Source organism: Bidens hawaiensis, unplaced genomic scaffold (genome assembly GCF_021521415.1).
Source record: "Bidens hawaiensis isolate Kalapana, Puna unplaced genomic scaffold, B.hawaiensis_p1.1 tig00023620_1, whole genome shotgun sequence".
Classification (NCBI taxonomy): Eukaryota; Viridiplantae; Streptophyta; class Magnoliopsida; order Asterales; family Asteraceae; genus Bidens; species Bidens hawaiensis.
The window spans coordinates 320,672-342,494 of NW_027493704.1; the positions used below are offsets into that span (position 1 = coordinate 320,672).

The window sequence follows — 21,823 nt, forward strand, 5'->3', positions numbered from 1 at the left end:
ATATCAGAGTGAATTAAAACTTTTCACGAAATATAAAACATCAACCATATATTACAAAATAATAACATTCTTGTTTAAAACATCATATCTTTATTCTTTAGATGCCAGCCAACTCAATCCATGTCACGTGCCATCCTCAAGCCAACTCCTTCATCCGATTTACATGTGTGCATACTAAAAGTCAGCTACGCTGAGTGAGTTCTAGTTAATCAGGAACATACATTTCATACACTTACTTACATATACGCATCCGAAGATACATATTATATACTTGACCTATTTACCTTTCTTTCGTACATTCATACTTTCATACACACATTCTTTATTACTTTCATACTTTCACGCTACATGCGTACATTCTTTAATTTAACTTTCATACTTTCATAATACATACATACATTCTTTATTACTTTCATACTTTCATACTACATACATAGTTATCTTTACCATCTCAGATATTATTAGGGTCTAGTCCCTTCTGTCTCAGATATTATTAGGGTCTGGTCCATTCTGTCTCAGATATTATTAGGGTCTGGTCCCTTCTGTCTAAGATATTATTGGGTTCTGGTCCCTTCTGTCTCAAATTTTATTAGATATTATTAGGGTCTGGTCCATTCTGTCTCATATATTATTAGAGTCTGGTCCTTCTATCTCATATATTGTTAGCGTATGGTCCCATCTGTCTCAGATATTGTTAGGGTCTGGTTTTTTATGTCTCAGATATTATTAGGGTCTGGTCCCTTCTGTCTCAAATATTAATAGGGTTTAGTTCCTTCTTTCCATACAACCATACATATCTTACCATACAACCATACATTCTTTTCCATACATGCATTAGATGTATATATACATATATTCATAAACATCTACATATATACTCCTAACCTTTTTCTACATTCTTTCATCATCTCAATATCATTCATAAGACATTCGAATAGCATACACTTACCACTTAAGGTAAGTGTATGAACTACACAAAGGAGTATGCACACAGTCCCGAAATCATAACAAAGAAAAGGGGCTAGAAACTCACCTGAGTCATGTTCTTTTCCGAGTTAACAGTAATACACTTCCTTAGCTGTGCACGGCTAACTGTGTAATAAAAATAAGTATCAATTAACTACTATTAACTATATCATCTAACTGAATCATCATTATAATCGAATCACCATTCTAATCGAATCACAATTCTAATCGAATCACAGTTCTAATCGAATGACAGTTCTAATCGAATGATCATTCTAATCGAATCACGATTCTAATCGAATGACTCTTTTAATCGAATGACCATTACAATCGAATGACCATTCGAATCGAATCGAATCGAATTTGATTCGATTACTTTGCTCATTCGATTCTATTACTTTGTCCATTCGATTCGATTACTTTGCCCATTAGATTCGATTACGTTGCCCATTCGATTCGATTATTTTTCCCATTCGATTCAATTATTTTTTGTTTGAATATGATTTTATTCCCATCATTTTATAGCCCTTCTTGTCGACTCGTTTTGCCCGTCTTGCATATTAACTGAGACTAAGACTTTAACCATATTGTTTCCTTGCACTTACTTGGTTCAAACATTACCCATTTGTCCTGTTTCATTCCAAACATCACATTCAAGTTTTTATTTTCTTGCATAATAATGCCCGATTTACTATCCTACCAAGTTTCATGCAAAAATCGATTTCGTTTACCCGTCCTTTTCACGAACCGAACACTACTCGTTTACCCGAAACGAAACAACTAACCCGTTTACTCACATGTTCATTACTTTATCAATAATATTGGCCCGTTCTATCATCCTACCAATTTTCATGCAAATCCGTACATGAAAAGTAAACCTTTTAATAAAAACATACCTTTGAGGTTTATGTTCGAAATCAATCGAATAGACCAAAACCATATCAAACGAACTCGGAATTGAGTGATTCAGGTGGCCACGGAACCATCTCGCCCCGATCTACAAACCCATCAGCTCTCCATTGCCGGAAAACGCCGCTATAGTCGTCGGAGAAGCTGAACAATTACTAGAAAATTCCATTTTTAGCTGTTACGGTTTTGCTGATTAAAAATTGGACTTCCCGGCCTCTAATAGAAGATCTAGTGGAATCTACATTATATGCCATGAACACTTAGTTAAAATTTGAGATCGATCCGATGGTTAGATCTCCGAGAATCGTCGTGTCTTTGTGGGTTGTTTTCTCAAAAACGGGAATTTTGGTAACGAATGAGTTTGGAGGCTAGTATGAGCATGAATGAGATGGTTGCTACATTTATAGGAAGAGAGTAGGTTTTAATGTTTAACTTTTCTTCTAGTGACACTTATTCCCCCTCATACTTTAAATAATTACATTTATCTTCTATAATTTAATTGAACCCAAATCATTTAAAATATCAAACGAAATTTGGGATGTTACAAGTCTACCCACCTCATAAGAGGTTTCACATCCTTTGTTGAATCGTCTTAGCTTCCTAGCTTACAGGTTTATCTTTGTTTCACAATCATCGAGTGATGCTCACGAGTTTTAGTTGCCTTAGGTAGCTTGTCCATGAAGTTCTCGATGTTTCTCTTCCCTATCTAGACTTAGCAAGTCACCATGATTTACTTAAGCATTCTTTTCTCCCTGGTCCTTCAAATAGAAACATTGCACTTAATATCACAACACTTAGCACTAAATGACCATTCTGTCAAATTGCAAACTTTGGCAAATATTATGCTTTGCAATACGTTCAAAACAAATTAATCCCATAAAAGGAAATATTTCCAGTTTCTCCTTAGGGGTTACTTATTGCAATCTCTTTGTCTATCCTTTAATATAGAACACTCCTTGCACTTCGTAAGCTCAACTGTTTCATAACTTGTTGGAGAACTCCTTAAGTCACCACTTAAACTTTCTTTTAGTCTCAACTCTGCATCAACACGTAGGGTTCATGAGTTGTAGCTGTCCAAGGTAGCTTAATCATGAAGTCCATGCGGATACATCTTCCTCTTATTGACTACTCAAGCCTCATTATATTCTGTGAATCCATTGCTGGCTGCAGTTTCTTATCAGGTTACCTGATATATCAAAACTCTATATCCTAACTAATTTTATTTCCAGTCATTTTCTGACCCTTATATGGACATTTATAATACTATTCTATCGTACTGTTCTAGATGACTTCCCTCTCATGATCATATGATTATCAGGCATGTACTTAACAGTTTTACTTTCATCAGTATCCGCCTTCATTGTAATCGACTTCCTTCCTTTCGAAACCTCGATGTAAACCGAGTATTTAGACTTATGAGCATCTTCTAGGATTTGTTCTCGAAGATCTCCGTGACGTGGAATTCTCAGGCTACCAAATCTGATTTTTGCTTCATAAGTCTTCTCTTACAAATCTCGGTGTAACCCAAAAGTTCATTCCTTTTTCATCTTACTCTCATCCTTTATAACTTCTACTGCGCCTCGCGGATCACGCTCATGAATTCCGAAGTGCTAGCACTTTATACAACTTAATTGTTGCGATAACTTCTTCACCTTCACGGATGATTGCGTTAGCAACCATATTAGCCTCATCAGGATAATACTTGATTTTACACTCATAATCCTTTATCAGCTCCAACCATCTCCTCTGCCTCATGTTCCATCCCTTATGCTTTAATAAATACTTCACACTTTTATGATATGCATAGATGGTATACTTTGAAAACTTAGAATACATCTTCTCTTTCTTTAGCGTTCCAATCACTCCTCTCAAGTGTTTGGCATGGTTGAACTTATTCCTTGAGTAAATCAAAACTATCGCCAATAAGGCAATGATAGATTTGTCCAGCATCGGATGACATACCATATTCATCATAACCATAAATGCTTCTGGAGCATTTGTCAATCTAAACGACATCACGAGTAACTCGTAGTATCCGTATCACGTCCAAAATGTTGTCTTAGGATTTCTGCCTCCTTCACCTTCAACTGACGATCAGTAGATCTAAGATATATTCGAGTGAACCAACTAGCACTTTGTAACTAATCAAACAGAACGCCAATACGTAAGCTTGTCCAACTCGTCCAAAATTAAACATGTATTTTGAAAGTTTCTAATTCCACATACTAAGATTTAATATAAACGCCTTGAAACATCAACTTTTACTTTTGAGTATCTAGAAGTTTTGCAATATCTTTATTCAAAGTTTTTGTTGAACATGCTAAAATTAACCGAACATAAATATATAGATGTTAAAATGACCTTCAGTTTGACTTTACTTGGCCAAACTACAAAAAGTTACCACTTGGTCAATTAAGCCGTTTCTTTTGGTTCAGTTTGGTTTGGTTCAGTTACGGGCATTCACTGAAACCGACAATCCAGTTCTGGTCGGCTCGGTTAATTTTTAGTTAATCAACAAGTGTATTTTGCTTGGACTTTTAAACCAATTTTAGACATCATAAACTTTTGTTGGACTAAATTTGATCTAAAACAAAGAATGTTAGTTGTCTGTTTCAATTTTTAATTAAGTAGCATAAAATTTAGAGCAACAATAAAAAACAAGCGCCAACTCAGGGCTCAACAAGCCAACTCAAAACATAAATTTAACTAATAGAATATGATTTGGAAGCAAGAATCAATTGTAGAAACTTATCTTTATCTTCAAGCAAATACTATCCAATAGCATTCTCATTTTCTCCTGCAAATTATAAATGGTTATCATTAATTTGAGAAAGTTACATTCCATGTGTATTATCTTCAAAGTAACTACAATATAGTTCACAAAATGAAAAAAAATCAACAGAAAGCAACTACAAGCTAATTATATCGAGAACAATTACAAACTTTAGCTGAAAATGGGAATCAAATGAGATCTAACTACAGAGCAGACTTGATCCTACATATGGCATAATATAAACCAGGTTATAATACGCTTTTGATTTATCCTATGATAATAAAAATTACACCAACCTTCAATAATATAATGAGGCACCCAACACCATATGCAACCATAGAATTTCGCTCAATTATGTTCATTACATGCAGTTATGTTCATCTATGTTCATAAAACGTTCATTTATATTATTAATAATAAACGAACATAGACAAACACAAATAGTCACTTTTAAAACCAACGAGCACGAACAAGAAAAACCTGTTTGTTTATTTGTCCGTGACCGTTCATATGTTTGTTCTAAGAGAGAAAATAGTATTTTTGACAACCATAACTTTCATGTTTCAAAAGGATAGTAAGATGATAAAAAATTGGTAACATCTTTTTTACCTCTGTTTCATGAAAATCTATTCGATAGCGAGAAAAACAATCACAACCAAGTGCAATAGAAAAGAAAAACTGTTGGTGGTAGAGTACACTCAACGGTTAGAACAAACAAAAAGACAACCAACTATTAACTTGGTCAGTAAGATATACATATCCACAAGTAGATATGTTACTTTGTTATAGAAGTTGTGTGCTTAGTTGCTTACTAATCCTCCATAGGCATTCGTTGAGAGCAACGTGCTACTATGATCGTGTTCACGTTGGTTTCAGTTGTTGGTGTTCTTGGTAGATGGGTCAACCTGTATCGATGATAATAGTTAGCAGAAGTTTTTTCAAGCTAAAAACTGACATTCAAAGTAAGCACGTTGCAAGTGTACTTTATGGTTTACTTGTTTATGTGGCCACTGCCCAGTTGTGCCCCGCATTGTGGTTGTTGAAGTGCTTATCGTTTCTCAAAACTTGCATCAAAATCAGACTATAAGTTAAAATAATGCATTATATCCATCCAACTCTCAGTATTTAGTTATATTAGATATACCATACATGTATATGCCTCATAAAAGATACTGTACTCTTGTAGACCCGTAGCATCAAAGCTATCATCATAGCCTGTAATCTGCATAGCTGGTCAAAGAAAGAAATGAGTCACATGAATAATAACCGGCCAATAAAATTAAGAGAATATCAAATATTGGTAGCTTACAAACAAATTGTGGTACTTCTGGTGTTACGCCCGATATGACAACAAATAAACGACCAAAATTTTTAAGCAATTAATTTTTTTTCTTGCATATAATTCTGAAATTTAACTTAAGGCGGGAACATATAAGAAACTATTGATCCAAAATATACCAAATTAGGCATATGAATGTCATACGATTTCATAACAAAATTATGCGTTCATGTGGACAAAGGGTTTGTAAAAAGTGAACAAACGCCATTCCTAAATTTGTAAATGGTGTCCATTTTAGCAAAAGATACTTTCAAAATCACCAAATTAATTAACCAAATCAAGCACGGACATGGTAAAACTTTAAAGTTCTTCTAAAATTTAAATTCTACATTAATTGTAATTAGAAATAAGAACAAACATGAAAACTCTAAAGATAACTCCTACAGATTACCAAAGGAATAGAATTATAAAGGTGATTAAGTGAACCAAATGAAATTATAAAAAACCACTTTATTTGAGACAACAGCCACTCCACCTTTAGATAAGACAACAAACCTAATCACATTATATGTATACTTAAAAAGCAACTTTCGCTTGTGAGACGAAAGCAACGGTATCTTTCGTGTCACCGTGCTTTTACTCCGGTTTGCAGGGTTTTTTTTAATTCATTCTTTTCTTAATTTATGTTGCTTTCTAAGTTGTTTATATCGCTTAATTCTTAGCAATATTGCTGCTAAATCATTCAATTTTGAATATTTTGTGTTTTGCTTATCGAATACCTATTCATTTGCTTCTTTAAGGATTGCGGAGGCACAAGCTATGGAGGTGCAACATTTTGCTCTTTTATCTTCTTTCTATATGAAATTTGTACTCCGATTTGCCTGTTTGTTTATCAAAATTGTTGTTTATTTTTGATGTTTGAAATGCATGCAAGTTGTTTGATGAAATGCTTGAGAGAATTTTTCTACATTAATGATTTCATTTTTTTATGTAAGAAGAAATTTTGATGTATGCTCTGTTAATAGGGTTCCAGATGCCAATTGTTCTTCTCCAGTAACTATAATAAGTTAGTGGTTGTGAAGTTTTTCCGACGGAGTTTGGCCGTGCTTTCTTTGCTCTAAATAGGACGATGGTCAGGTAATGTAATTTTGATTATTTCATCATCATCATCGTACTCAGTATATCCCACCAATAGCAATGCTATGGTAGGGTCTGAGGAGGGTAAGATGTAGACAGCCTTACCTCTATCCCATAGGGATAGAGAGACTGCTTCCGGTGATAGTAGTTTTGAATCAAGCCTTGGACATAAGACACATAACACTCAAACATCGGGACACCGGCTGATTGGTGCATGTGCCCTTGTCTTTCGGCTATCAACGCCACCACATGATGCCTGATTAACCTTCCGCCACTTTTAACGTTATTTTCACGTGATTAGTAAAATAACGTCAAAATTAGTGCAATTTTACTTTTGCCCACCCAAGGGTTCACACATATATACATTATATGTGCGCACCGCAAGCAGGGCGTAGTAATTTTGATTATTTGATTCCCAGATTCAAGAAGAGTGTTTTTTTGTGCTTTTAAGTTTTCCTACATTATTTGGGGTTTTCCGTCTCGATTATGACAATGTTGTTAGACTGTTAAACCGATTGTGTCACTGTGGGGTAACTTCGTTTAGCTGCGTTCCTGTTTGTTTTACCTCGAATTTGGGGTATTATAACGTAACTGGTTATGATGTTGTTTTTTATCATCTTTAGTGTGTGTATAAAAAGTGTTGTTTCTTTTTTATAGAAGTTTACCCACATTATAGATCAAGAAAGAAAGAAACAAAAAGAATGGCTGAAGAAAGTGTTCGGTTTTAAATCTCTGGTGAGTACTATTGTTGTTTTGTACATGAAATAAGTGTTGCTCTTTTTTATTAAACTTTATATAAATTTGGATGCACTTGAATATTACACATTTATGGAATAGAATAGATGTAAGTTTAAGTAATTGTGTTACATAAGGATATGTATAAAGATTGGAAATCTATTAATTCCAATTCTTTTTTACTTTTGTTATGAACTTATAATATTTTCAACTTCATGGTTATTCAAGATAATGAACACACATTGGGACGAACTCTTTCTATTTGTAGTATCCGATAACACATCACTTATATTCCCAATATTTTCTTTTTTTTCTTACTCTTATAATTTGTTTTTTTTTCCTTTTAAATCTTTAAATAGGACTGGTAAACACATACCACACCCTTATTTTAGCCACAAATGGCGGTATGTCGGTTTCTCTATGGCAACTTCACCAACATCTTGATGAGTCTTTATAGAGCCAAATGACAACCAAACACTAAACACTACAAACAATACCGTTAACTCACATTTCTTATATAACATAGATATTTCATGCACAAACGGTCAATCAGCAATGACTTCAAGTAAAATTTATGTGCCAGAGTGCGCTGTGAAATCAGAATTGTCGTTAAAATGAAAACTGCATCAAAATGATGAACTTTGTATGCTGTTGTAGACAAATATGTAAGACCACTTTCCTTTATATTTACTGTATATTTTTTTTTCTACATGAAACCCAACATTAGCTTTGTTATTACTTACAAGTCCATTAACGTGATGTATTTATCTTTAACTACTCTTTAGGGAGACACAATTGAGGCCATTGCAAACTTAAATAACAACACCTATCTCAAGATCTTCTCACAGTCCAAAGTCATTCTAATCGAGAATACATATGTGCACCAACAAGAAAAATATGGAAAGTTGTTTCTTACTCAGTTTGTTTACGCTTTGTCTCAGGTAAGTTTAGATTTCCAGGTTACTTTTGGTACAGTTTCGTTTGCTATATAAAGTTTCAAATGTTCTGGGCTTCAATGTTTTCCCCCATTTCGTTAATGGTGTTAAGAATCTGGAAATTGGATAGGAAACCAAATTTGTAGATATCGAAAACAGATTCTTCTTATCTTCAATACACCGATCTCATTAAACCCAACTATTACAAATCTGTTCAAAGGTTTAAATCATTTTTTTATAGAATAAAGTCAAAATATTAAGAGATGGTTATGTTATTTATATAATTGGAATAATTGAAAGGCGCTATGGAGAAACTTGGAAATTTTTAGCTACTTTGCCCACTAACAATACGTATATTTCCATTTCTTCAGATACAAAAAATGACACATCGGCAAAGAAGGTGGCCAAACATCCCGCTCTCAAGACCTTCACTAGCTTCGGTTGAATTGGTAGTAGAAATGAGTGTATAATGTATATGCTCTCAAGCAATGCCATTATTCATATCCTGTCTACAAAAATAATTTAAAGTTAAGTTACATTTTGTTGACAACTTACAATTTGTATTTTATTGTTAACAAATCAGTTTACGACTTGATTTTTATTGGTAATAATTATAATGCATTTAAAGTGCCCCGCAGCGAAGCGCGGGTATGAATACTAGTTAGAGACTAAAGATGCTTTCTGTTTCAGATCACAAATGTCATCGCCTCACTTCGTGCTTCCAATTAAAAATGTCATACACAAAAGAGGAATTGAATGTGAAGAGAACACCGAGAAAGGAAATCAAACTGAAAGAAAAATGTGAAGAAGGAAAACAAACCTCAACTTCCGCAGCGGCAAGGATAGATGTAGGTGGTGGCTTTCAGGAAGCTTAGGAAGAAAGAACATGTTTGTTGCGGCCTTCATGCAGCGGTGGTGATTTCTCCAGGTAGCCTGAGCCGCCCTCATCCGCTCATTCTCTCTAACTTTCTTGCAAATCTCTTTTTTATTGAAGAAACCGAGATAAAAGGGGCAGTGACATTTTTTCAACTTGAATTTTGAATATGCAGGTTTAAGATTTGAGCGGGCCTTTGAATTTGATGGAATAAGAGGTTGTACGTTAAGCTAAAAGAGTTGTAAACTCTTAATTTTAAGATTTTTTAGTGAAATGACCTTTGTGTCCTTCCTATATATATATATATATATTCTAAATAAGTTAAAAAAACACCTCAAAATGATTAAACTCTCCAATTGAATTGAAATGAAGATTTATTATTAGAAATACTTGTGTCCAAGAATCGATATTTGATTCTTACCAATACTATTCTACATATACGATAGGTACACTTGCCTATTTTGTGTATGTTTAGTCTTAGTAAAAATCGCTTTTATAAATTTAAAACACGATCTTGTGGAAAGCAAAAATTCCATCCTTTGTATTTTACAACTACACTAGCACAACCGAACATCATTAATAAACATTTTAAATAAGAGATAATAATTAATAACGATAACATTTATATAAATAAAATCGTTTTTAAAATATTCAAGCTTATAATCATATTTTCAAATAATAAGATTATACTATGTATATTAATTTAAAAACCTTTTTAAACTCATTAATATAAAAACCTTTATCAATTTTTAAATAACTAATATATAAACATATATATATATATATATATATATATATATATATATATATATATATATATATAAAATTATGTACACACATATATGGTTTTAACCAAGGTTTGGAAAACAACTAGTTAATGTGTTGATTTTAACAAAATATCAAATAATTATTATATGTATTATATTAAAAATGAGTTTTAATGAATTAGATTAACAAGATTTACAAACAAGATGTTTTACAAAAATAAAAACCCAAAACGGGGCTGCCGGAACTCAAACCCACGCAGCATGGCCAACACAAATTCAACACACACACACCCAACCAACTGAGGTGTGTCAGTTGCTTAAGAGCTAGAACACAAAGATTACAATTAGCAGACCAGACAACTCAGTTCATATATTAACCCTAGAATCATCAATTGATAAATCCATTAAGATGTTGACTAATTAAGTTTAGGGTTTTTGATTAGTGATTAAAAACGGACTCAAAACATGTATTAATTACCTCAGAAGATGATCAGACGATGGTTAATTTGATCAAAACAGAGTCGACCAACAGGAATCACGAACATGGTATATAAGGTGAATATAACTTAATTAAAACAAAGGGGTTTCGTTGCGTGTCTTTGTGATAGAGCAGATCAGCTTAATTGAATTATGATCGAGGTTAAATGGTATATTACCAATATACCGAAGACGGTTCAAGTTATTATACTAATACGTATCAAAAGATCATGCTTTCCTAATTCCTTACGTCGTTGAGGTCGTTGGGGTTCAATGAACGATTTTGTAAAATCAATTCCAAGTTTGATTAACGTGTTGATCAAGATTAAGATTCGGGTATAAAGCGTTTAAGAATGGATTCGGGTTTGGTAATTGGGTTAACGGGTCAGAGAGGTTAATTATATAATAATATAACAAATTTTGAAGATGGGTCCCTAGACTATGGAGGTGAGATCAAAACAGATTTAAAGTATAATTTAGGGTTAAAATTGAATATAAATCAAAGTAGTTTTAATAATTAAATAAATATTTAAAAAATAATATTAAAATAATAATAATAATGACTTGATAAACGTGATATTTTCTTGATAAAATTTTCTGAACATAAAACTGGTCGGGTAACGGATATAAAATATTGATTCGAAAATGCGAGTTGTTATAGTATCCCTACTTTTGGGAATTTCGTCCCGAAATTAAAGAATACTATAACAAAACAATTATATTTTGAGGAAAAAGAAAATTTTCAAATATATAAAAAAATTTATCATAACACAGAACTTTGAATAGTCAGAAGAAAGCTCCAAATGAAAATCCGATAAGGACACTTATATATAGGATGTACCAGCGGCGTATCCACCATGTTCTTATCATCTTTACCTTTGTAATGTTATTCCAAATATTTTCGATTCTATATTATGACACATAATCTTGCGTATTATGATTTCCATGCGATGACTTTGATAATTATGTTCAGGACCATAATTACTTTCATCGTCGGATGGTCCACATGATTCGTCTAATCGTGTGAGTTTGCAAAACGTTTGGAAATATATTTTCAATAGTAAAAATAGAAATCTTTTAGGAAAAAAAGTTATAAGTAAGACATCTTTTAAATAAAAATTATAGTTTGGTTATTTAAAATGGGGAATTTTGAAAAACAATTCTTCCATAATTTTAACTTTACTCGATAGACATAACAATAGAAAATCTTAATTAATACTTCAATAATCATAAAAACGTTAATCCAATACAAAGTAGAAATCATATTAAACAAGATAGAATACGACAGGCGGCAAAGTCTTCTAGTAGCTTGAATCCTCGTATAGCCGAATACTTATATGTTATATGTCCTAAATGTTTCAAGTCTTTTGTTGAGTTTGGGTTATTTTGTCATACCTAAGTGGAGGAATAATGCATGTTCCGACTTCATTTAAATCAAAATGTAAATACCTGTAAATTATATCATCAAATATAATAGGGTGTTGTTAAACGTATTCTCTCCCTTTCATTTTTATCAAAACGTACCACATCCCTCAAGTTTTGCAATAATATGATTTAAACCTTTTTTTTTCCTTTACCATTTTGTTATCTTTTATTAAAATTATTATTATAAAAAAAATACTCTTTAAAGTGTTTTTCTTTTCCTTTTTTTTCATATTATAAATCTTTATTTTTTTGTTTTTTAAATGAAATTAAATTTGTTTATGTAAAAAACATTTTTTTATCTAAAAAGAAAAAGAAGAAGGTTTTTATAAGTGTTTTAATACTTTAGAGTATGTTTTTTTTAAATAATTTTTTGAGATAGCTTATATTTTTTAAAAAAAAAATCACATCGTTTTTAATCAATAAAAGAGATTAAACAACATCGATTTGATCAATAAGTTGGTCTATTCTATTGTGACAATAATCTTATACGCCCGAACCTAACAAAATATATTCAAAGGATTTTTTTTTCGGTCGGCAAAACATATAATAAGATGAAAATATACAAATCGTTTTATCGTTTTTTTAATTTATAGAGAGACTATATCGTTATTTATTTAGATATATTTTATAATAATAAATATTATTATTATTATTATGATAAACAATAATAAACACAAAAAGAGAGAAAATAAAAAAAATTACAAAGAATAATCAATATTACTATTATTACTATTATGATAAGTTTTACAAAAAATATTAGAGGGTAGTAATTAAATAAATTTGTTAAGACCATTCTCATTGATAACTTAATGGTGGGTTGGGTTGACACATGACATTAAATAAAATAAAATAAAATATTAAATTTAGTTTGAAACTTTTTATGCCCTGTGTCATGCAATTACTAGTTCATGTTTTTTTTATCCATTTTCTTTTTTTATTTGTTAACAACTAATATAGTATATAATTTGGTTTTTGTTTAATAACTTAATATGTTAGCTTTAAAATTAAAATCTAAAAACACAACCGTGTTATTTTTTTCTAAACACTTCGGTATAAATTTATTATAAACGAGGTTCTTATAGAAATAGGTATTTTTTTCTTATTAGTTTTTCGATATAACATTATTGTTTCGCAAACTTATTATTTAAAGTTTTATATTTTAAATATTTTAAATAATCATAAATTATATTTATATAGAAAAAATGTTGGTGAAGGTTGTGTTGTGTAAGAGAGTGAAAATTTAGATTAGGTTGGGTTGTGTTTGTTGATGAGAGAGAAGTTAGTTTTTATTAAAAGATTGGGTTAGGTTAGGATGCCAATGGGAATGCTATAAAGGAATTGAAAGTTTATGGGAGATGGTATGACAAGTACACGATGGAGTACGTTTAGCCTAAAACATATTAAATCAACAAATAATAACCCGACGAGAAATCCCGAAACCCGACATAAATGGGACGGGTAATACCCGACCCCATTAGGGTTTGGGATTTGTTTTGAAATTTTTCGCGGGTTTGAGACGGGTTAGGGATTTCTAATATACCTGATTACCCGACCCAATTACCCGATAACATAAACTCATTTATCCGATTATATGCCCGATGTACCCGATATAGCGTATTATATTATATATATGCTATATTCCAAATATATTATATGTCAAAATTTGTTTATATCAGTTATTTGAGATATATTATCTTTATGTTAATAATCTTTGTAATCGATTAGTTATATTTTGTCAAACCCTGGCGGGTTTTGAGTTGGATATACCCGACGAGTATTTTATTAAAACCCGATAAGAAACCTGAAACCCGATGGAAAAACCCGAAACCCGACGGGTAATTACCCGATTAAAACCTGACGGTTATGAGATGGGTTTGGAACGGGCATTAATAACCGGGTATGGGTTTGGAAATACCTAAACCCGACCCAAACCCAACCCATTGACATCCTAGTCCCTCTTGTAAAGTTAGGGGATCAAGTATTGACATAACACAATGTTAAGTGTGACGTATGTGTTGAGAGTTGGTTTTCTATTACAAATAAATATATGGCTCGCCAATGTCTAATTAACTTATTCCAACCATATGTTCACTTATTCAACCTATATTTACCCCTAATAATTTGTTTAATTTAATTTTAACTTTATACTTACTAAAATTTTAAAAAGTAAATAAACTTTTTTTTTACACATTCACATGAGATATCCAAAACGTTTAGAAATACATTTTATTGACTACGAGTGTGTTATTATTATTCACAAATATTAAAAGTATTGATTACATTGAAATAAAAGATAAATAGACAATAAGCTGAGCTGTAAATGTAAGTTCGATAAGCTAAACACGACAGCTGTTATTAAGAATTTTGTCATTTTGGGGTTTGGTTTCAGTACTCATCAGAGAGCTGGAAGGTTCCTATCACTGGTAGAAGGTACGTACTTGTTACTTGATCTTTAGTTTTCTTTATGGCTCTGAAAATCTTTTCGGATGGTATGACATTTCAATTCCCATCCACATTTGGTGGGATCCTGCAGTTGGTCAATTGATTTTCAAGACAGATTGATTGGAATCTGAAAACGAGACATGATATAGAACTAATAAATGTTTTTATTAATGTTTCTATTATTATATTATATACAAGCAACTGAGCAAGTGATTTTTTTAGATTTTTTACAAATAAAATGCTTAATAAAATATTACAATGTACTAAAGAAAGATGCAATCACCATCAAAGGTTGTTGGCTTGTTCCCTTTTGGCGCAATGGTTAGTGTGTTAAACATACTTTTCGCCTATGACATCTTTTACGATCTAAAAACCTTAAATTAAAAGATGATGATTATTATTATTATTATTATTATTATTAAAATATGTCCAACAAACAATAGGAATCAAGACTTTTGATCCTTAGAATGTAAGTCACCTTAATCAACAATTGTAACTTGTCTTCTAATCAAACCTTAGACACCCAACCATCAGTTGGTGAAGTTCCACCATACACACACACACCCTTAAAAAACCCTCATTCTCCACCACCATAGCCTCATGCTCTTTCCACCATGGCTGCTCTCTTCACAGGCTCCCATGAAACCAACACACAATCCAACATATGTCGGGTTTGTGGTGATGAGATTGGTCGGAAGGAGAATGGTGACCTGTTTGTTGCTTGTATTGAATGCAAGTTCCCCGTGTGTCGGCCTTGTTATCTTTATGAACGAAGTGAAGGGAATCAATGTTGTCCTCAATGCAACGTTCGATATAAACGCCATAAAGGTAATGGTTTTGTTGGATTTTTTTGTTTTGTTTTTGTTTTTGTTAGCATGGTGAGTCGGTCTATTAAAATGTGTGGAGTGTTATGTGTATAGGTTGTCCACGAGTTGTTGGGGATGGCGAAGAAAGTGACGATGGAGATGATTTTGAGGATGAGTTTCAGATAAAGAATCATCAAGAAACCCGAGATCATAATCGTGTGGATAATCCATTGGTAATTTACTTAATCAAATCTTAAACTATATGTTACCATTTAAGACGAACTTTGAATAAAATGTGACAACTTTAGTCTTAAGCAAGGCTAGAGCTGAGCCGAGCCAGAGTAGGTTAAGCTCGGCTTGTTTATCTCAACTAAACAAAGTGTTGAGATCGAATTCAACTAAAAAAACTCTAGTCAACTTTTTTATTTTTAACATTTTTGACATTGCACATATTTTTTACACATATTCATATACATAAAAACAGAACATAATATTTTTAACATACAAGTAATGTAGGATTTATAAACAACAAAATTTATGATTTATATATGTTCATAACTTCATATATGGGTTATAATGTATATATATTAACTTTTGGCTGCACTTTAAACGAGCTAAATGAGTGGGCTTTATATGGCCCAAACTCTACTTGTAAAAAGCTCAAGCCAACTGTTTTTAAATTATGTATTTTACACCTATTGATATTGATATATAACAAACAAAAATAATAATATTTTTAACATACTTATAGTATAAAATTTATAAGCTACAACTTTATAATTTATACATATTAAAAAACTGAGGCATAGTTTAATTTATTCTAGCGTTCTAATAACTTTAGCGTCTGGCTTCACAGGAAAATGGGGACTCTAATCTTCAAAAACAGTCCAACACTAACAACGGCTTCGCTTTTTCCTATGCTGGAAGCGGTAAACATAACATTTTTATGTAACACACTTATTTGCCCGGTAATTGTGTCTCATTCTTTTATTTTAACAAACTTACACGCAGTTACCGGAAAGGATCTTGAAGGAGATCGAGACGACGAGTGGAAAGACCGCGTCGAAAAATGGAAAACCCGTCAAGAAAAACGAGGCCTCGTCACAAAAGCCGACGGCGGCGCAAGTGACCCCGGCGATGAAGATGACTTTCTGTAACCAATTTCTCTCAGTTCTCCATCAACTTTTATTTAATTAACGGCTAATTTGAATGTTCAACTGCATGCATGCAGGATGGCAGAAGCCCGCCAACCATTATGGCGAAAGCTCCCAATCTCATCGAGCTTAATCAACCCGTACCGCATCGTCATAGTCTTACGTCTCGTAATATTAATATTCTTCTTCCGCTTTCGCATCCTCACCCCGGCTACCGATGCATACCCATTGTGGCTTATCTCTGTTATCTGCGAAATCTGGTTCGCGTTGTCCTGGATTCTCGACCAGTTCCCAAAATGGTTCCCAATCAACCGCGAGACATACCTCGACCGCCTCTCATTGCGGTTCGAACGAGACGGTGAACCCAACGGGCTACTGCCGGTTGACTTCTTTGTGAGTTCGGTTGACCCGTTGAAGGAGCCGCCGATTATTACTGCCAACACGGTTTTGTCGATACTGTCCGTGGATTATCCGGTTGAGAAAGTGAGCTGTTATGTCTCGGATGATGGTGCGAGTATGTTGCTGTTTGATACGTTGTCGGAAACCGCGGAGTTTGCCAGAAGGTGGGTTCCGTTTGCGAACAAGTACGGGATTGAGCCGCGGGCGCCAGAGTTTTATTTTTCGGAGAAGATTGATTATTTGAAGGATAAAGTGCAGCCTACGTTTGTTAAAGATCGTAGAGCCATGAAAGTAAGTGAGTGGTTACATACAAAACCGAAACCGAACTGGAAATCCTGCTTTTGGGTTCAGTTTGTTAGCGTTGGTTATTTCAGTAATTTACACTGTTAATTCTTTCTTTTTAACTGACAGAGAGAATACGAGGAGTTTAAGGTGAGAATCAACGCCTTGGTTGCTAAAGCTATGAAGAAACCTGAAGAAGGTTGGGTAATGCAAGACGGGACGCCATGGCCCGGGAATGACAGTCGCGATCACCCGGGAATGATTCAGGTATTTTCTGATACTTGTGTGGTTCAAAAATATCGGGTAAATTGTGTACACATAAACACGACCCGTTTAACCTGAAAAATAGTACTTTCTAACTTGTTATAGATATTAATACTTTAAAATTATTTTACAAAAAAATTACATATTTTTATTTTTTTGAATTATGTTTAACCTTCACCATAATAATTTAATTTTTTTTAACTTTGGCATAAAAAATGTCCTTAATTTGTTTTAAGCCATTGTGTAAAACACTAGAAAAATAACCAAATGGGTAAAACTGGTCCACTCGAGTTGACAAGAAAACGACCCGTTTAGCTAATCGTGTTTGCAGGTTTAACCGGACCCCGTTTAGGCTCAATCTAAACCCGCAAAATTCATGTTAGGTTCATGTTGTAGCAGAAACTCACGCTCCTAACATTATGTACAGGTTTATCTAGGAAGCGGAGGGGCACTTGATGTTGAAGGTAAGGAATTACCAAAACTCGTTTACGTTTCCCGAGAAAAACGACCCGGTTATAACCATCACAAGAAAGCCGGAGCCATGAACGCTCTTGTACGTTTCACTTTACCCAACACGTTGTAACCTTCTTTGATCAACTGTCAAGAAAAGAATCCACGGTTGTGTTTTATCTAAAGTACTTTTATTTGTTCTCTGAATCAGATTCGAGTATCTGCAGTACTTACAAATGCTCCATTCATGCTCAATCTGGATTGTGATCACTACATTAATAATAGCAAAGCTGTAAGAGAAGCTATGTGTTTCTTAATGGATCCACAACTGGGTAAAAAGCTCTGTTACGTCCAATTCCCACAACGATTCGACGGAATAGATCGTAACGATCGTTATGCCAATCGCAACGTCGTCTTCTTTGATGTAAGTTTCAAAAACTCGTTATTAAATGCCGTTTATTCTAAGGGTGTAAACGAGCCGAGCTATTTTCGAGTGCTATTTCTAAAGCTCGAGCTTGACTAGGCTCAACTTGTTTGTTATTGATATTTTAGTTTAGGCTCGTTTGAGCTTGCGAGCTAGCTCGAGCTCAATAAGTGAAGCTCATGCTTGTTTAACAAGCGTTTTTAGGCTTGAGATTGGTGTCGGCTCGTTTATTTATTTATTAGATATTTAATTATTATTATTATTATTATTATTATTATTATTATTATAATTTAGTATGGAATATATAATTATTATTTAATTACCTACTTATTATACTAAATAAAATATATATAAATAATACGGTGTTTGTGAGTCGGCTCGAGCTCGATAACAGAAGCCCGGCCTCGTTTATTATACAAGCTTATTTTTACGCTCGAGCTTGTGTAAGCTCGGCTCAGTTCAAGCTTTTAGCTAGTTGAATCGTTTGTCTCGTTTACACCCCTATTTGATTCCGATTAGATAACGGTTTTCCAATATCTACAGATTAACATGAGAGGACTTGATGGAATCCAAGGCCCGGTGTATGTCGGAACCGGATGCGTGTTTAACCGACAAGCATTATACGGGTACGATCCCCCGGTGTCGGAAAAGAGACCAAAGATGTCATGTGATTGCTGGCCTTCATGGTGCTGTTGTTGTTGTGGTGGGTCAAGGAAAAAGTCAAAGGACAAGTCAAAGTCAAAGAAGAAAGGGTTGAAAGCCCTACTTGGGTTGGGAAAATTTGGAGGGAAAAAGAAGTACTCGAAGAAGACGATGGGGCCCGTTTATGATCTCGAGGGGATCGAAGAAGGGCTCGAGGGTTATGACATGCTGGAGAAGTCGTCCCTAATGTCGCAAAAGAATTTTGAGAAACGGTTTGGGCAATCTCCGGTTTTTATAACGACAACTTTGATGGAAAATGGGGGGATTCCTGAAGGGACTAATAGTAATAGTTTGATTAAAGAGGCGATTCATGTTATTAGTTGTGGATATGAAGAGAAGACCGAATGGGGCAAAGAGGTAAACATATAGTGTGTTTTGTGGAAACATGGAAAACAATAACGGGTTGGTTGGGTAACTGGTTGACAGAGCCGGCTATAAGGGAGGGCCGGGTGGTTGACGGACCCCGGCCCGACACCTCGATAGGCCCGGATTAATTTAAAAAAAAATTATATATATATATTTTTAAACATAATTAGACAAAGAGGTGTGACTTTTAACCAAAAGGTTATGAGTTCTAATCTCGCTTGAGACATTTTAATATTATTTTTATAAAAAAATAGTTTTTTACACAACCAAATTATAAGACCCAAAAAGTTAAGGTTTATTTAAAAACTAATTTGTTTAACACAACAAGACACCTTTTTTATTAAGGTCCAAAAAAATTTTCGCCTTCAGCCCAAAATTTTTTAACTGTTCTCGAAGCCGGGCCTGCTGGTTGAAACAAGTCTAGTTCGGGTTGGGATGTTGGGTTTAGGGCTGTAACGAGCTGAGGCTAGCTATGTTGGGATCGGGCTTGGCTTGTTTAAATTAGGGAGCTGCAATGCTGAACTCGAGCTCTAGCTAGGCTCGTAAAAAGCTGGAGCTAGCTTGTTTTGATTAGTTTTTTTGAATAATTTAATATTTTTACACATATTATATGTATAAAAGTAAAAAAAATAGTATTTTTAAGATACAAATAGTGCATAATTTATAAACAAGAAAATTTATAATTTAGAGTTAAGTGCAGTCTATTTGGTCTAGCAAAATTATCTATTTCAATCCAACAGTTTAAAATCTGCTTTTTCTATCCAATAGTAAGTTGCTTTTGGATTAAAAGTTGTGTTATAATAGTTTATATATATATATATATTAAAACTTAGGCTTTAGTTCAACTGAGCTAGCGAGCCGAGCTTACTCAACTTATACCATCTATTAAATTGACGATTTTATCCTTTTCGTCAACAGATCGGGTGGATTTACGGATCCGTTACAGAAGATATCTTGACCGGATTCAAGATGCATTGCAGAGGATGGAAGTCGGTTTACTGCATGCCAAAAAGGCCCGCGTTTAAGGGGTCTGCACCGATTAATTTGTCTGACAGGTTGCACCAGGTGCTCAGGTGGGCTCTTGGTTCGGTTGAGATATTCATGAGCAGACATTGCCCGCTCTGGTATGCGTGGGCCGGGAAGCTCAAAACACTCCAGAGGCTTGCTTACATTAACACCATCGTTTACCCGTTTACTTCGATCCCGTTGCTTGCTTATTGTACTCTTCCTGCTGTTTGCCTTCTTACTGGAAAATTTATCATCCCAACGGTAAAGTTTCTAATTAACAATGTAAAGGACATTTTACATTGTTACTCACTTAACTAACTTGTCCATGTACTAGCTTAACAATCTTGCAAGCATGTGGTTCCTTGCTCTCTTCATCTCAATCATAATGACCGCGGTCCTCGAGCTGAGGTGGAGCCACGTCAGCATCCAAGATCTTTGGAGAAACGAGCAGTTTTGGGTAATCGGTGGCGTGTCGGCCCACCTTTTCGCGGTGTTTCAAGGCCTTCTAAAAGTCCTAGGTGGCGTTGACACCAACTTCACGGTCACATCAAAGGCCGCCGACGATGCTGAGTTTGGTGAACTCTACTTGTTCAAATGGACAACGCTTCTAATCCCGCCAACAACCTTGATTATCATGAACATGGTTGGTGTTGTGGCGGGAGTATCGGGTGCGATCAACAACGGGTACGGCTCGTGGGGCCCACTTTTTGGGAAGCTGTTTTTTGCATTTTGGGTGATCGTTCACTTGTACCCTTTCTTGAAGGGTCTGATGGGGAGGCAAAACCGGACCCCGACTATCGTGGTCTTGTGGTCCATTCTTTTGGCTTCGATATTTTCCTTGGTTTGGGTTCGGATTGACCCCTTCTTGCCGAAGCAAACGGGCCCCATTCTTAAGCAATGCGGGGTGGAGTGCTAAGAGGGTGGCTTGGTTGTTGGAAGTCTGATTTTGAATTTTGAAGTGTTTTGGATACAAGTTCATCATGCATGTTTGAATTTGGTTATACTTGTATATCGAATATAAAGTTGTTTGTTATGGGATACTTGATAGTTTTTGTTTCTTGATTATTAAAAGGGTGTTCATGTGTTCTCCGTATTAATCATGTCAATTAATATATACTTTCTCCATTATAAAAACATTTCCACTATAACCTAATTATGACAATGTTGTCACATGACACTAAAGAAAATAAAATATTAATTTTTATAGTTGATTCTCATCAAACTGGTTCATCAAAGCAAACTAATTTGC

At 34.0% G+C, this 21,823-nt stretch overlaps 1 protein-coding gene across 1 annotated transcript; it reads left to right on the plus strand.

Moving 5' to 3' along the window:
• The first annotated feature begins 15,181 nt into the window (after positions 1-15,181).
• On the plus strand, positions 15,182-21,496 carry LOC143567744 (cellulose synthase A catalytic subunit 4 [UDP-forming]-like). The gene is made up of 11 exons (XM_077054078.1): positions 15,182-15,547; positions 15,640-15,758; positions 16,382-16,454; positions 16,537-16,678; positions 16,757-17,369; positions 17,490-17,627; positions 18,052-18,177; positions 18,286-18,498; positions 19,042-19,557; positions 20,485-20,835; positions 20,909-21,496. Exons 1-11 carry the CDS (start codon positions 15,334-15,336, stop codon positions 21,488-21,490), a joined length of 3,087 nt encoding a protein of 1,028 aa, XP_076910193.1. The 5' UTR covers positions 15,182-15,333; the 3' UTR covers positions 21,491-21,496.
• The last annotated feature ends 327 nt before the right edge of the window (positions 21,497-21,823 follow it).

Excerpts from the sequence above, each read along its gene's own strand:
- LOC143567744 (XM_077054078.1), top strand. The coding sequence starts at position 15,334 with ATGGCTGCTCTCTTCACAGGCTCCCATGAAACCAACACACAATCCAAC. Across the intron at positions 17,370-17,489 it reads AAGATCGTAGAGCCATGAAA|AGAGAATACGAGGAGTTTAA; the intron begins GTAAGTGAGTGG and ends TTTAACTGACAG. Across the intron at positions 19,558-20,484 it reads AGACCGAATGGGGCAAAGAG|ATCGGGTGGATTTACGGATC; the intron begins GTAAACATATAG and ends TTTCGTCAACAG.